The sequence below is a fragment of the Hippocampus comes genome, unplaced genomic scaffold (assembly GCF_001891065.2).
Source record: "Hippocampus comes isolate QL1 unplaced genomic scaffold, H_comes_QL1_v1.1 scaffold185, whole genome shotgun sequence".
Taxonomy (NCBI): Eukaryota; Metazoa; Chordata; class Actinopteri; order Syngnathiformes; family Syngnathidae; genus Hippocampus; species Hippocampus comes.
The window spans coordinates 792,293-806,737 of NW_017805931.1; the positions used below are offsets into that span (position 1 = coordinate 792,293).

General features: G+C 43.5%; 1 protein-coding gene across 2 annotated transcripts in view; it reads right to left on the bottom strand.

Annotated features, from left to right (window-relative positions):
- LOC109527957 (patatin-like phospholipase domain-containing protein 7) overlaps positions 1–14,261 on the bottom strand; it is an 18,465-nt gene extending 4,204 nt beyond the window's left edge. For both annotated transcript variants that reach the window (XM_019890199.1, XM_019890200.1), the window contains exons 1-30: positions 14,148–14,261; positions 13,821–13,874; positions 13,669–13,720; positions 12,812–12,895; positions 12,070–12,157; positions 11,892–11,974; positions 11,707–11,813; positions 11,475–11,615; positions 10,992–11,151; positions 10,792–10,872; positions 9,762–9,890; positions 9,585–9,665; positions 8,819–8,948; positions 8,667–8,738; positions 8,489–8,562; positions 8,235–8,390; positions 7,562–7,639; positions 7,211–7,416; positions 7,005–7,136; positions 6,758–6,881; positions 5,741–5,854; positions 4,827–4,893; positions 4,584–4,733; positions 4,392–4,455; positions 4,114–4,282; positions 3,086–3,268; positions 2,880–2,998; positions 2,178–2,334; positions 726–842; positions 528–597 (exon numbers count right to left, since the gene is read on the bottom strand). In XM_019890199.1, coding sequence (XP_019745758.1) covers positions 528–597; positions 726–842; positions 2,178–2,334; positions 2,880–2,998; positions 3,086–3,268; positions 4,114–4,282; positions 4,392–4,455; positions 4,584–4,733; positions 4,827–4,893; positions 5,741–5,854; positions 6,758–6,881; positions 7,005–7,136; positions 7,211–7,416; positions 7,562–7,639; positions 8,235–8,390; positions 8,489–8,562; positions 8,667–8,738; positions 8,819–8,948; positions 9,585–9,665; positions 9,762–9,890; positions 10,792–10,872; positions 10,992–11,151; positions 11,475–11,615; positions 11,707–11,813; positions 11,892–11,974; positions 12,070–12,157; positions 12,812–12,895; positions 13,669–13,720; positions 13,821–13,843 — 3,211 coding nt within the window. In that variant the 5' untranslated portion in view covers positions 13,844–13,874; positions 14,148–14,261. The remainder of the gene's footprint in view (positions 1–527; positions 598–725; positions 843–2,177; positions 2,335–2,879; positions 2,999–3,085; positions 3,269–4,113; positions 4,283–4,391; positions 4,456–4,583; positions 4,734–4,826; positions 4,894–5,740; positions 5,855–6,757; positions 6,882–7,004; positions 7,137–7,210; positions 7,417–7,561; positions 7,640–8,234; positions 8,391–8,488; positions 8,563–8,666; positions 8,739–8,818; positions 8,949–9,584; positions 9,666–9,761; positions 9,891–10,791; positions 10,873–10,991; positions 11,152–11,474; positions 11,616–11,706; positions 11,814–11,891; positions 11,975–12,069; positions 12,158–12,811; positions 12,896–13,668; positions 13,721–13,820; positions 13,875–14,147) is intronic.
- Positions 14,262–14,445: the final 184 nt, after the last annotated feature.

Here is a 14,445-nt window from a genome sequence, read left to right on the forward strand (position 1 = left end):
CCGCCCAAAAAAAAAGTACGTGTGTTGGCCAAGGGGGGGGGGGGGGAAAGAAGAAAAAAAAATCATAAATGGTGACAAGAGCCCCGATGTATTTACCGATTACCCGTTTCGGGAGAACTTTCGGCCCAAAGTCGGCGTTTGTGTGCACACAGTGAAACTGGTTTTGTTTTGTAGGCATCATGTTTCTCTCTTCGAAACGTTCATTGAACAGTTTCTGTGTTTCCACATACGCCGCACAGCGGGTTAGTGGTTAGCACGTCTGCCTCAGTTCCAGAGTCGAATCTGGACCTTGTTATGTGGAGTTTACATGTTCTGCCTCTCGCTCAGTCAGCTAAGATCAGTTCCACCCGCAACCCTAATGTGGACCATTGCAACAGAAAATGTACAGATTGAAATCTCTTCACACTTCTGAATGGCTGAAATGAGTTTATAGGAACTTTCACGTGAGCAAATATGTTTTTCAATAAAATCTTGTTGACGTGGACATTTTATGGAGACAGTACCCCTGAAATATTGCGTACACCCACCATCAGTGTGCACTCTCATTGCCGAGGCGCTGATGTCAGCTGTGATATTGAAATACGGTATCCAAAGGTCCTGCATGCACAAAACACAAACAGGTTTCAATTATACACAGAGTCATCCTGGCGCCGGTCTATCCTTCTTCCCGCAATGTGTTTGTTTATTTATTCTATTGGAGCGGCATTGCAAACACCTCATCTCACCTCAATTTGCTTGCTCTTGAAGACGTTGCTGATGCTGGAGTTGAAGGCGGCGCCAGAAAACATGGAAGTGACCGGGTATGTTAAATCGAGAACCTTCTTGAACACTGAAGTCATTTCCTGCGGCAAGAGAGTGGGGAGCGTTTGTTTGGATTTCATCCGTACCTCATACAAACCGCATTTCATCAAGCGCAACGCTTTCACTGCAGGTAAAGTAGAATCTGCCAGATGGTTAATGGCATCTTTTTTTTTTTTCCGCATTTATTTCTTCTGTCAGATGCAGACAACAGCTTACTGTTGGGCTTGTCGTATACTTTCCTGACATGCATAATGTAACATTCATTCTGCATAAAAGGTATTTTGGAACATCTGGCCCAGGTTTATTTTTGCTCATCCCCACCGGCTGAGGATAAGAGATTCTCGCCAAGTGAGAGATCACGCTTGCGTATTCACGGATCAGCACCAAGGACAGAGCCATGGAGGGAGAGGACAGACGACTGGCCCACGTCTCTCAGCTTTCAAACCGGTGGACGGCATATTGCAAAAAAAAAAAAAAACGGACTCTAGTTTTCCGAAATAGGAATGTTGCATCACAAGATGAAATGATTTCCTGTTTGAGTCACCTTCACAAAGCGCTACTGTCTACAGCCTTTACAAAGTCACAAAAGAAAAATAAAACCACTTGAAATCCTTAAAAGGGGAGCAACTGAATGTTAATGTGCTCATTCAACCCACATAAACAATTTGTTTGCTGCATTAATCTTCGTGGGGATGTCTTCAAATATGACATCAAGGGAGAAATCCCCAAGCTCTGCAAGTCAACCCGCACGAAGCAAATTCCCGAGGACGATGTGATCATCATCAAAGTTTCACCACAAGCCAATTCATTCCAGCGAGGACGGAAATGGGCCTTTTAATGATATCTGGAATATGATTTGCGATGCTCTCCGGTGGCGTGACTTCAAATACGGCTCCCTCCTGGCTTGAAGACATGCCGGGGTTCCAAATTCAAGGGTAAATATGAATGTTATTTGAGTTGATTAATTATGACTACAACAATGTCCACAATTGGACTTTCATTTGCATCTTTTAATGTGCAACCAGCCCCCAGCTATTTGTGGAAAAACGTACCTATTTGCATCATTTGGACTGTCTGTGAAACACCTTAAGGTGCCCAATCTAAATAGGAAAGTAGTAAATTAACAAGTAGGACTCTGGGCTATATTCCGCCTGCTATTTGTATTTTTTTTTTTTAATCCACAATAATTATGATTGCTTGGGCAATCTATTTTAGCTACTCAGAGTAACTTATGTCACATTAATCGGCTTCATCAGTAAAATGTAATTACTCGTAACGTTTGATTCCAGCTGACCAATCAGAGACAGCCAGGCAGGCAAAGATCACATCCGTGTAACGTCACAAAATGAAGAGGCCCCGCCCACATTCATCGTTACCATTGCCCATTCTCGTGCCCTCATCCTCATCCGGCTGTGGCTGCGGTCCTCGGCGTAGAGCGCCCCCAACAGGGAACCAATTGAAGTGCCGCCCACGAGGTCGACTGGGATGCCAGCTTCGCAGAGCGCTCGCAAGATTCCCACCTGGGAGCAACCTCTACAAAACAGGGCAGAGGAACAAGACAAAGTGATAAAGATGATTTTTTTTTTTTTAATTCCTGCCAGCAGCTGCAATAAAAAAAAAAAAGGAAACGTCTTAAAAAGCCACGTCAGACCTAAAAGTTAACATCCTACATCGACTATACATTTTTATAGTCACTTATAAGGTTGAAACAATGTACAGGCAATGTTTGGATTTTGTCATTGCACATACCACAAGTACAAAGGATTGAAATTCATTTTAATTTCAACGGAAGGACTGACGGGTCACTTAGTGGCACTTCAACCTTAATCCTTTAAAACTTGCTGAACTGAGGTCTTCTTTGGTACGCAGAGGTCTCGTGCAATATCCTGACGTGTCACGTGATACATTTGGTGGTCCACCATTTAGAATAATTCTAAATACAAATTATGGGGGGGGGTCTTCAGTTCAGGGCGTATCCAAGTGTGTATGGTCGAACAGCCGCCCTAACGCAGCGATACAAGTCATAATTGCAGTAAATATTCGTATCAACTTTTCTCGGCCCCGAGGATGCGCTTCACCTGGCCCCGCCTCCACCCAGGACGAGGGCAATGGCATTCCCAGTGAGGACCCGGGCCAATCGGGAAAAATCTGAGTGGCGGTCTGCTGGCTTCTCAAAAACACGCTGATACAGCTCCATCTTTAAAAAAAGAAGAAAAAAAAATGAGTCAATATGAAAGGTGTGGATGTGGGCTAGAACAACTGTATATAGTGCATCTAATCCCACCAGTTTGGGCAGGCTCCTTTTGGAGAAGACCCGTCGCGGACATGATAGATGGAGGTGTCTGGAGATCCAGCTGCGCATGTTAAGCCAGTCCACTGTGCCCTTGGGAGGGGGGCCGTCTTCTTTGTGCAGCAGCACCAGCTGCTTCTGGGCGCGCACGGCACTTCCTTCCAGCATGCGCTCCAGCTAGGAGGGACGCCATTTTACAGCCGCCGCAGTGCTCACATGTGTGGAATTATGAGAAGTGACCGCGTGCGGGTAAAGACCGAAGGCGATTCAAGTGAGGGAAATCCAGTAATTGCGCAGGTGTTTGCAGGAATTTAAAGAGTTTTCAGGGCAAACTCATGTGTGTGTGTGTGTGTGTGTTCCTGAAAGATCAAATCCTCAGCTATGACTCATTCTGTGCCCCAGCAAATATTGATCCGTCTTTCCGTTTCTCCCATCGTCTCTTGTTAAACAAGGACACATTCCTTTATTTCTGTTTGGCCATTTCCCTCCCCTGAGAAAAGCAATTACTTCTCCATCTGCTGGACGTGCACTTCCTGCCTCTACACTTTCATAGCATCCGCCCGCTGCAGTCTTGTATGCCCCAGGGGTCAAACACAAAAACCTGTGGCAGACAGTGCGCTGTTACGGTAGCTAAACATTTTGGGGATAATTAGGACGCAAGAGATAAGCGATTAAAACGCTATCATATAGGAGTGGATATCATTTGCTTGGTTTAAAAACAAAAAGGATCTTTTTTCTGTGGCCGCTACAGATGCAAGATATAAACTTTGGATTTTTTTAATGAAAATGGGTCTATCTGCAAGGTGTGGTATAGAGTTCTTTAGTCCAGAGGATGGAACACATCCAAGATGACGAAACACCTCGCTGCCCAGCACTCTGAATGATATCAACAAAGAGTGCCAGGTACTTAATTGCATCACAAATGAGAATTGGAGGAGGGGGGTCTTCTATCTGCATGACACTGCTAAAAATGGCTGTACAAGGCAAGATTTCCTCAGCCTGATTCATCCTTCACACCTCACCTCTCCGACAGCAGGATCCTGCTCGCCCAGGCCCACAATGATGATGCAGTCGGCCTGACGAATGCACCGCTGGGTCCACGGGGTCAGCGTGTAGTCGGTTTGATAGAGAACGATTCGATGGATGTCTTCCTGTTGGCCCAACCAGCTGGACAGACGATATTCATGAACACTGACGGGAAAGAAACAGGACAGGAAGTAAAATAACTCGGATGTTTGTCTCGCTACATCTTAGATCATTTAAATAACGTTAAGACCAGCATTAAAAAAAAAAATAATACCTGTCTAGTGCTGCAGCTCCAAGGCGCTGCTTAATGATATCACTGGTCAATAAAAGAGTGGGACCTGAATGTGACAGAGGAGTCACATTTAATGTTACCGCTGGAGAACAACACTGTCACCAATCAATCAGGGAGGCCAAAAAAAGAAAGAAAGAAAAAAAGACAACCCCTTTCCATCATTCTTGTTTGTACCTATCGCGAGGAGCGCATGCTGCAGCTCCAGCGTGAAGGCGGTGAGCGGCACCTCCTCAGAGACGGGCAGGACTGCCACCGTGGAAAGGTTGGAGGCCTGGTTGCCCGCGTCCCATTTACTGCCAGGGGTGTGCAGTGCCAAACTGCGACCTGACGATGCACACACACAGTCAGCGTTACTGATTATGGAATTGTATTTATTTATTTTTCATCAGGAGTAAACACTATATAAAGTGCACACACCAGTTAGAGGAAGATTAACCTGCTGGAGTATCTTCTGTCCAAGCAAGTGGATGAGCCTGGTGACAACCTGCAATGGCAAAGCATTTCAGAAACAAGTCTCTGATCGAAGACGCAAATGCAATATTCATTCCTTGATTGCCACAGACTTTAAGATTCTGAGTGTTGATCTTCAAAGCAAACATTTTTTTAAATGCATTTAGTTGTCAGGGCATGAAGGTGTCCTATAGTGGTAGGCACATCTGCTTCCCAGCTTTGAGGAAAATCTGGGCTCAAGCCGCTGACCCTCACGCAAGCTACGCAAATGCCACCAGTCGTGTCGTTGTTTTAATGGCCTTTGAAAGTTCAGGCAATATTAGCATTGAAAAACAGTAAAAAAGGAGAAAAAAAATGTATATAATTGGTTGGTGGCATTACCAAAGATACAGAAAATACTTTATGGAGAGGTGGTGACGGGGTCAAAAAAGAACCTCTTAAATACTGGTGAGGATATGAGGGGTGATAATACATCAATTTATTTTCATAAACCTCCACGAAAAAAAAGAAGTAGCCTGCATTCCAAAAACGTCAATCCAATAATTTTCTGCAGTGATTGTCATCGCGAGAGCTAAAGCCGATGCCAGCTGACTTTGACAGATGGGGTACGCCTGGTCGCTGATCAGTCACATGACACTAAAAATAAAACAAAATAAATCAATAGAATTGACACTTTTATCAACATTGTTTTGTTAGGTTCTTTTAAAGGAAACTAAATTGTCAATGGCAAATTATTCCCAATCAACCAACGAGACAGCGACCAGAAAAAAAAAAAAAAGGAACCCCAGATCAAATATTGTATCATATATACTATATTAGTCGATTGAATTTGAACTTCTGGAGAAGTTGTACGGTTTCAAGTTCAAAGGCATGAAGGCGACCTGCGGGAACTTCCTCTTGATGGAGCTGAGAGCGCCCTCGGGCAGTTTGGCGAGCTCGGAGTCCCGGACTGCATGGACAGTGGTGGCTCTGTTTTGATGGGTTAGGGCCTCCACCTGTGCAAAGAATGGCAAAACTGAATCCCAAGCAAAAGACAAAAACATTTCTTTTTTTTTTTTTTTTCATGCATCACCCCAAATAGTATTCAGAATTAATGTTTGGAAATTAACACAGCGGTGTGAAATATAAACTCCTACAAGATGACAGTTCTCCTGCCTCCTGGTAACCGTAACCATAGCATCCTTTAATTCAGGTATTATTAGAACGATCACGGAAGAAAGAAAAAAAAACAAATATGTATATGACATTGTTAATGAATTCCGACAGATTTCCGGACATGAACCATTATATATATAACAGTGTGAAATCTACACCCACATGCCAAGTTATAAAACTAAAGCATGTATGGGTAATTATACAAGCAGCTTGTTTTGGTTTTGCTTCGCCAACTTTTTTCCCCTCATTTGTTTATGTTGCGATGGGAGATTAACACATTTCTTCAGTTACTAGCAACGTATGGATCGGAATGACAACATTTTCATTATTACCTCCGCCAAGTGAAATTAGTTTTTTTTTTTTTTAAAGGGATGTTCATTATCACCTCCGCCAAGTGAAATTAGTTTTTTTTTATTGGGAGGATTAAGCAAAAAGTACACATCAATTTCCATTTTACTTTGCCGGAGTGGTTTGGTAAGTCCTCGGAAGCCGCAACTATTCAAGACATTTTTATTTAGGGCAGCTCAGCCTTGGCAGAAGTCTGCATTCTAATGAGTGATATTCTCATTTTAATTTGTGTCACGCCTGCTTGTTGACCATGCAGCTAAGGTGCGGCTGCCATTACTGGAAAAAGAACACGATGATAAGACTCTTCCTGATCATCACCGACGAATGTTCATGTGGAGAAAATCATCTGTGACTGTTGAAAAATGTTCGTTTTTAAACTCCATCTTGGTCCTTACCACTCCAATCAGGTCACCGCGGCCATACTCTCCTATTAATTCTTTCTTGCCGTCCTCTTTCATGATTACGGAGCGCAGTCGTCCACTGAGCACAATGAAAGTGCTGTCGGATTTCTCTCCTTGCCTGGATGATACACTTGCATTAACAGCAATTCAACAGAAGCTTCGAGAGAGAGCCGAGATCAGCGTTTATCTTTTTGGAAAGGGGCGGCGAGAAACGTATGAAGCGGAACTTGGCTGATAGTACCTGTAGACGGCCCTGCCAGCTTCCACGGCCATCCAATCGAGCGCAAAGTCAATCTGCCTGACAAAAGATGACATCCTCCTCACCACTGTGTGGGCGACGTTCAGCACGACTTTTGGCTCTGCGCGCATTATCCTGAGGGGGGCAGGGGAGAAATTATATAGATGTGTCCATGTACACATGCATACGCAAAATCCACAGGGACTAACTCATAGAAATGGGATTTGGAAATGGAGAGGAAGCTGCAGTCCCGTTGGGCTCGGACTGTAAATATGAGGGGCTCTCCGGTCAGGACGGCAAGTTGACCGACAAGCTCTCCGGGGTGCGTCACAAAAAGACGCGTGTCTTCCTCGCGGTCGATCATTCTCTGGTAAACATGGAGTAGGCCTGAAATAACAAACTGAATGCTCACTTCCTAAAAAAAAAAAGAAAAAAAAAGAAAGGAAGGAAAAGGCAGAAAAGTGACATGTAAACAATAGATTAGAATCCCCTCTGAAGTTAAGACCATAACACACATCACTGTCAAAAAAACAAAACAAAACAAAAACAATAAAAGTCACCTGATCGCCTTGACGAGCCACCACCGAACCAGCTTTGACTTGGTGGAGGGTCACTCTTCCCTCAAGGAGGCTCGGATCCTGTAAACCACAGGTGTCAAAGTCAAGGCCCGGGGGCCAGATCTGGCCCGCCACGTCATTTTATGTGCCCCGCGAAAGCAAATCAAGCATGTCAAGTTTCCATGATGCTTGCTAAATTCTGAACCAAAATGTCAAATTGTCATATGTAATCCACAATAACAGTCATTATTCTTGATTTTAAAACTAGTTATTCATCAATTCGTTGTGCGCTGTGTATGTAATATGTGGAGGGGATTAAGCATTTATATGGTTTCCCAAAATTCATAACGGCCCTACGAGGGAAACCGTAACTACAATGTGGCCCGCGACAATAATGAGTTTGACACCCCAACTGGAAACAGCACATAGCAGAAAGTCACATATGCGTACAGCCGATTTAACCAACACCGCTGGAAAAAGGATTAGCAGTTTGGTCTCCTTCCTCGGGGGGTAATTTAGCCATTTTCTGTACCGCTTCTCCTGTCCAGGGTCAGGAGGAGCTGGACTGACTTCAGGGAAAAGACTTTTCACCTCTCTCTCTATAGAAATCTTTTTTTCATGCTTCACATTTTCAAGCCTGGCAGACGTAAATGTCCAGGCAGACTCAGCTTCTCACCTGCAACTGGATGATCCCCAGCAGGTCTTTTTTCGCAGCCTGGAAGATTGTTCCGCTCTTGCTCAGGTGGATGGCGTCGGACTGCCCCCCGCTGTCCGTGTAGTGAAACACCTCAGAGGGCGTATGCTGCATGGTTACGCTTTTCTTCAGGCTAGACTGCGCCGTGCGAAAAGGAATGTCGAGGGGAAAAACTGACACAAGGGTAAAAAGCAAGCTGCTCTTTAACAGTAATCTGACAAAAATCAATGTTTTACCTTCTGAGTGGCAGGACTGGGCGGAGTCTCATCGATGTTGACCCGAGCCCGCTCGCATGCCATCGTCATGTCACCTGCGGGGTGTACGTACCCAGCAAAGGTGATGAGTATGCACATCTGCGCAACCTCTATTAATGAGTGAATGAGTTATCACCCCAAGTTTAAGACAGTGATCAACCTGCGCTGTCGGGCGGCATCGAGATGGATCGCTGCTTCCTGTGGCTATTCGAAGGACTGTCCTTTACGCCATCTGCTTCGCATAAAGTGAAATAGTATCGGACCATGCTCAACACCAGAAAAAAAAAAAACGTTAAACGCGGTGTGTGAGACCTGCGTCTGCAAGGCTCTCTGCGGTTGCCACACCCGACTCATCTTGAAAGTGCAAACGGCGAGTCGTCTTGCCAGAGATTGCCTCACTCGCCACACTGTTCACGTTGGACAAAGGCACTGCATGACTCTCCTGTCGATTCAACAACAAAACAGTGCGCAACACACATTTAAATTAGTGCTTAAAAAAAAAAAAAAGAGAAAAAAATCAGGTTGTAATGATAACTGCTCTAAACAATTAAAAAAAAACAAAAAAAAATGAGGACATGAGGTAAACAAACATGGCCTGTCATTTATATCAGATTTGATATTCATTCCTGATTATATGAAGGTTTTTAAATCGCACATCTGTCTCTTGGCCATAAATCTGGAAGATTATTCATTTAGACCGTAATCGTTTAACCTCTGCTTGAGGGACACATTTTTTCGATTTTGGCTCAGGCGTGATTTATACTTACTAGCACATCCAATACAATACATTTTAAAAAGCTTTCGCAATTGGCCAACAAAGGCCTTTCAAGCATTCTCTTATGAAAGATATTTCTGGTCGTAAAGTTTCCTATGAAGGGGGTTATCATGGTTTATTCGTTTTGACCCACACGAAGGACGGCGTTATGACGCCGTGCTTAATGTTGCGTGAAATTAGCCTGCGTGTGGAGGACAGTGAGTGGGTTTACGTCACTTTCCGTAAATGTGCAAGGATGCTTTCCTTCCCAGCAGCTGCTAATACACACACACACGCGCGCACACTAAACATCCTCCCACCTACCGGATTGAAGAGCTCGGTGGTCAGGCCCAGGTAGTTATGTAATGCCAAGAAAGTGACTCTTTGGAGCCGCACCATGATTATCTGAAACACACAACAATCACGTCCAGGAAATGAACTTTAAAAGTTGTCACAGTCAAATGATTTCAAATCAATCACACGTTTGACACCAACGTTTACCTGAATGACGCGGACGAGTGTCTCGGGGTATTTCTTAAACACAGACTCAAAGGCGGAGGCCGGTAAACGTAAGATGGTGGAGCGTGTGGCCGCGCGAGCGGATACGGTCTTGTAAGGAGCTGGAAAACCCTGAATAAAAAGCGAAGAAGAGTGAAATATGATTTTTTTTTTTTTTTTTTTTTTTTAAGGAAGGCTACAATTTACGGGTTGTCTTCGCAAAAAAGGTGGACTCAAATCCAGTAGGTAACGCAGGATGAGCTCAAAACAAAAATGTATTTATTTTGCAAACATTTTAAAAAGTAAACAAGGGATATGGAATCAAAAATACGAGTACATAAGAGTGGACACAACGTGGCAAACCAAAAACAGGAAAAGAAAAATAAAAACAAAATGATAAGAGAACAAGGAAGCTGATTGGTTAACACACGGCACCAGGAAGACAAGAACGTGTGGAAACGATTCCAAATCCGAACAAGGAAGTCAAAAGGCACGCATGAAAACACGACATAACATGAACCGCCCAAAAAAAACCCAAAATGTGATCTAAAGAAAACAGAATCATGACAAATATTTCCCCAGTTGGTCAATAAGTACTGAGCTCCAAATATAAGAATGCAGCAAAAGTAACAAATGGAAATCTGGGATTTCGATCATCTTGAAAATTACCTATTTGAGAAAGCTCATTTTTTTCAAACTGTTGGGATGCTTCTATAATTAACATTTCCAAAGTTTCCACGGCAGCCTACTTAGGGAGAAAGATAAAAACCGCATTCGGACTCCATTGCTTCACAACATACCCGATTGGACAATTAATGGAAATCTAATTCTTCATGCACATCCATTGTAACTCGTTTAATGTCCCAATTTCGACAAATAAGAAAAGACATTTCGAGAAGGAAATTAAATTAGGAAATTTGCACGGATGGGGATGAAGAAAACCCGAAGAAAAGACATCAATGAACTCTTTGACTCGGAGGAGCGAGCAGACAACGACAGATAAGAGGAAGCAGTGTGAAATGAAGTCGCTCACCGTGATGATGTCCAGAATACTGAGTAAGCTGTGGACGCTGTCGCCGGGAAGAACGTCCTTCACCGCCACTTCTGTACCATCCTGGAAAGCAGAAAAGACGAAAATCAACGACACGGTCAAGCATCGTGTCTATTCGGTTTGAGGAAAAAAATGTCAATCCTTTTCGGCAACGTGACTTAAAAAAAAGAGCAAAACCCAACGTTTTCCAAGATGCAGAGCTCAAGTCGCCCATCCTGGACCACGTAAATGCTGTCGTCGTCATCTCCGGGCTTGAAAAGACCTTCGCCCTCCTGCAGCTCCACAAATACCATGTGTCGACACAGCTCGAGGAAGAGCGGCTTGTCAAAGTGGCCCAACACCCTACGCAAAAAACAGCGCAGAATAAAACTGACCCCGAAGTTGGACAAATTCTAGAACAGCCAAAAATTTCAGGGGGAAAAAAATAAATAAATAAAAGATCTGTCGCATAAAGAGTGGGACACGCTTCTCTGTCCTCGCTGCTCAGGATAAGATGTCAAAAATAAGCGAGCAAGGATAAATATGGTGACGTACGCTTTGCGAGGCAGCGGTTCACCATCGCATTTGTCAAGTTGACTAAGCGTTTTATTATTTCACAATTTTTATGACACCTAGGATGGTTCAATTGTATCAATCCAGAAAGAGTCCTTTGTTTTCAACCCCACCTGACATTCTTCAGCATGTAGAGAACCTCAGAGGGAAGATTGGAGCTCTGCACGTCAAACTCAGTCAGGTCAGCCTCCAGCAGAGAGGGTGGCGGTTCTTTAGGCTGAAGAGTAGGAGGATCCTTGCGGATACGAAGGATTCTGTTTGGAGGAACGTGTTTCACTTAATCAAACCGGACCGCACAAAAAAAAAAAAAAAAAAGGTTTTCAAATCCTCTCCTAAAGCCCATACTTGCGAGCAATGCTAAGAACTTTGGTTCTCTTGCGCACGCGCTGCGGTTGCTTTGACACCGAGGTAGACGACGAAGGAGGGGGAGGAAGTGAGGACAGCGTCTGGACCTTCAAAAAGAAAAAAAAAAACGTAACTGTCGAATCAAAGTCTGAATGGAAGTGTTGCGGGGCAGAAAAAGTGAATACCTTGCGCATTATTTTCCGACCGTAGAAGAGCACTTTATCTCGTTTTCGGAAGCGATAATGACGGACACCGGGCTGCTGTTCACCTGAACAGAGAATCCAAAGCTTAACAGTGCTGGAATTGCAGACATGATTGACATTGAGACTTGAAATATCTTCAGTAGATCAACCCGAGACTCACGAGCATGCTTGAACCTCCTGTACAAGAAGAGCACCACAATCCCGATCATCGCGACTGCGACGGCGGCACCTATCAGGACACCCGTGAGCTGAACGACAAACAAACAATGCAGAAAAGTCTGGTGTTGGTTCTTAAGTGATAAAGGGCACAGCAATTTTTTTTTTCAATAATATTAGCAATTGTGTGGAAGTTTGTATTGTTTCGTCGGCTTAGAGGGTTGTGCCGCTCCATTTTTAACTGCGGCCAGTCAGACCAGTGAATGGTGACATCAAAACATTTTAGAATCTTGAAGCGGGGGAGTTTCAACCAGTTTGCTGGCGAAATATTGAACACTGTAAGAGGGAAAAAAAAGGTGGCAGGAGCCATGAAGCTCATGGATAATGACATCAAGAAGTGTTGAAAATGTTCAAGCAAAGGAGCCATCCAGCCAAGGGTCACCTTGACTCAATCTCAATTAGTGCGCTAGCAAAAGACGTACCCGCGGATAATGGCATCAAAACTGAAGTTCAGAACAGAAGATTGCTTTTTTTTTTTTGCTTTAATATATAATGGTTTGGAGATACATGCTTTTCAGTGGACAGCGATGATTAACTTAAAAGTTACCCTATTACGAGTTATAAATTTATGTAAGATATTTATCGCATTTACTTTCAATGAATTCGCTGACTATTTTCAATGATAGCTTTGTAACTGAGAAAACGTTCATAACACGCCAACGAGAACACCACCACGTTCTGCTTACCATGGTGGTCTGCATCCTCTCCTCCACAAACTGTTGCACTCGGGATGTCACAGCCGTGATGTCGTTTTTGCCGTGTACCAGCATCTACACGCATTAATGTAGACAATCTTTGTCAAACAACACAACACTGTGACAAGTGCTTGGCTCTTCATTGTGTCTATTTCAGACCATCAATATGTGCTGTTAAGACAAGAAGGAACAAGAAGGGCGACAGTTCGGCTTGTGCAAAGTAACTGATCCAATTATAATTGATCTCAACGGAAAAGGTTTTGGAATTCAACCAATCTAAGGTACCGTATACTGCAGAACAGACAACTTTCTTTCTTCAAAATCACTGCTCGGTAATTTACAAAAAAAAAATGCAGTCTGACCTGTTTGTCTGTTACTCCAATTACGTGGCCAAAACTCAAAGTAAAACACTTGTTTCTTGGCTCATAAAATTTCTAAATCTAGACTTGCACTGCTAGTCCCAATGTGCAATTATGAATTAATGCCTTTAGTCACTGTTTTTATAGAGTGTATTTCTATGTACCTTTCACGTGACATTTACCTACTCAACTGTATCAAATACAGCTGTGTTTAAACCATTTATTCTGCCATGACACGCTGTATGCCTTATATTCCAATGGTGGACTAGACATTTTCGCTGCCATGACACAATTCGAATTGCAACACTTGACCCATGCCGTGTAATTCTAGCCAAGATAGCGTCTGGGTCAGCTCCAGGGACAAAAATAGAAAAACTGAGAAGGGGAAATGCTCCCTGCCCGAATGACTTTAGTGGCGACTTATCTTCACTACAAGATGTGATGTTGCACATCACATATACAAGTTTAGAAACCAACTGTTAAACTTACTGAACTGGCCCATCCGCAGATGTCTCCATCATCACCTTCGCGGCAATTCATCCTGCATCATAATAATACCTCAGTCACGTGTTTGTTTTTTTGCATGGAAAAACCATGCACGAATCCTTAATTTCATTTACTACACCCAGTTGGTGACATACTCTGTCGCTGCCAAGAGCTGCATCACGTTGGTTTGCCTTGTTTGTGTTTGCGCCCTACGAAGAAAAAAACACAATGTCAGACATTTGGTATTACCTGAATCCCGAGTTCAATATATTGAAATGCAATTTAGTATAAATTCGTGCGCTGACAGTTCGAGCTGAAAAACGGTGACTCTGCCTCACAGACCATTTCGCAATAATAACATTAGCGAGCTAGCTCATAGCTAACGGCGCAAACGCATCCCGGGAGAGGCACAAATGGGTGTCAAGGAACGAAGCCAAAACAGTATCCGGGAATGGTGTATGTGAGTAAAAGACCGGACTTACTTTACGGTGTCTCGTAGCGAAAGTGTGCCAAATTTACGGCATTGTCACAACTGGCGAGGGAGCATTAGTAGCTGGTAGCCAACAAAGTTTTTCGATGCTTGGTCACTTGCTTTAGCTCCGCCCATTTTATTGCTTTCACCAATGGGCAGGCATAGCTGCTGTTGCCATGGTACCACTGAATCGAGTCATCCAATCAAAGAACGCTTGGTACTTCCGTGTCTTCCTGTTTAATCATCAGTAAATTTAATATAATAAAATAACATCGAGCCCTTTGTCTTTCTCTTGATTTAAAAAAAAT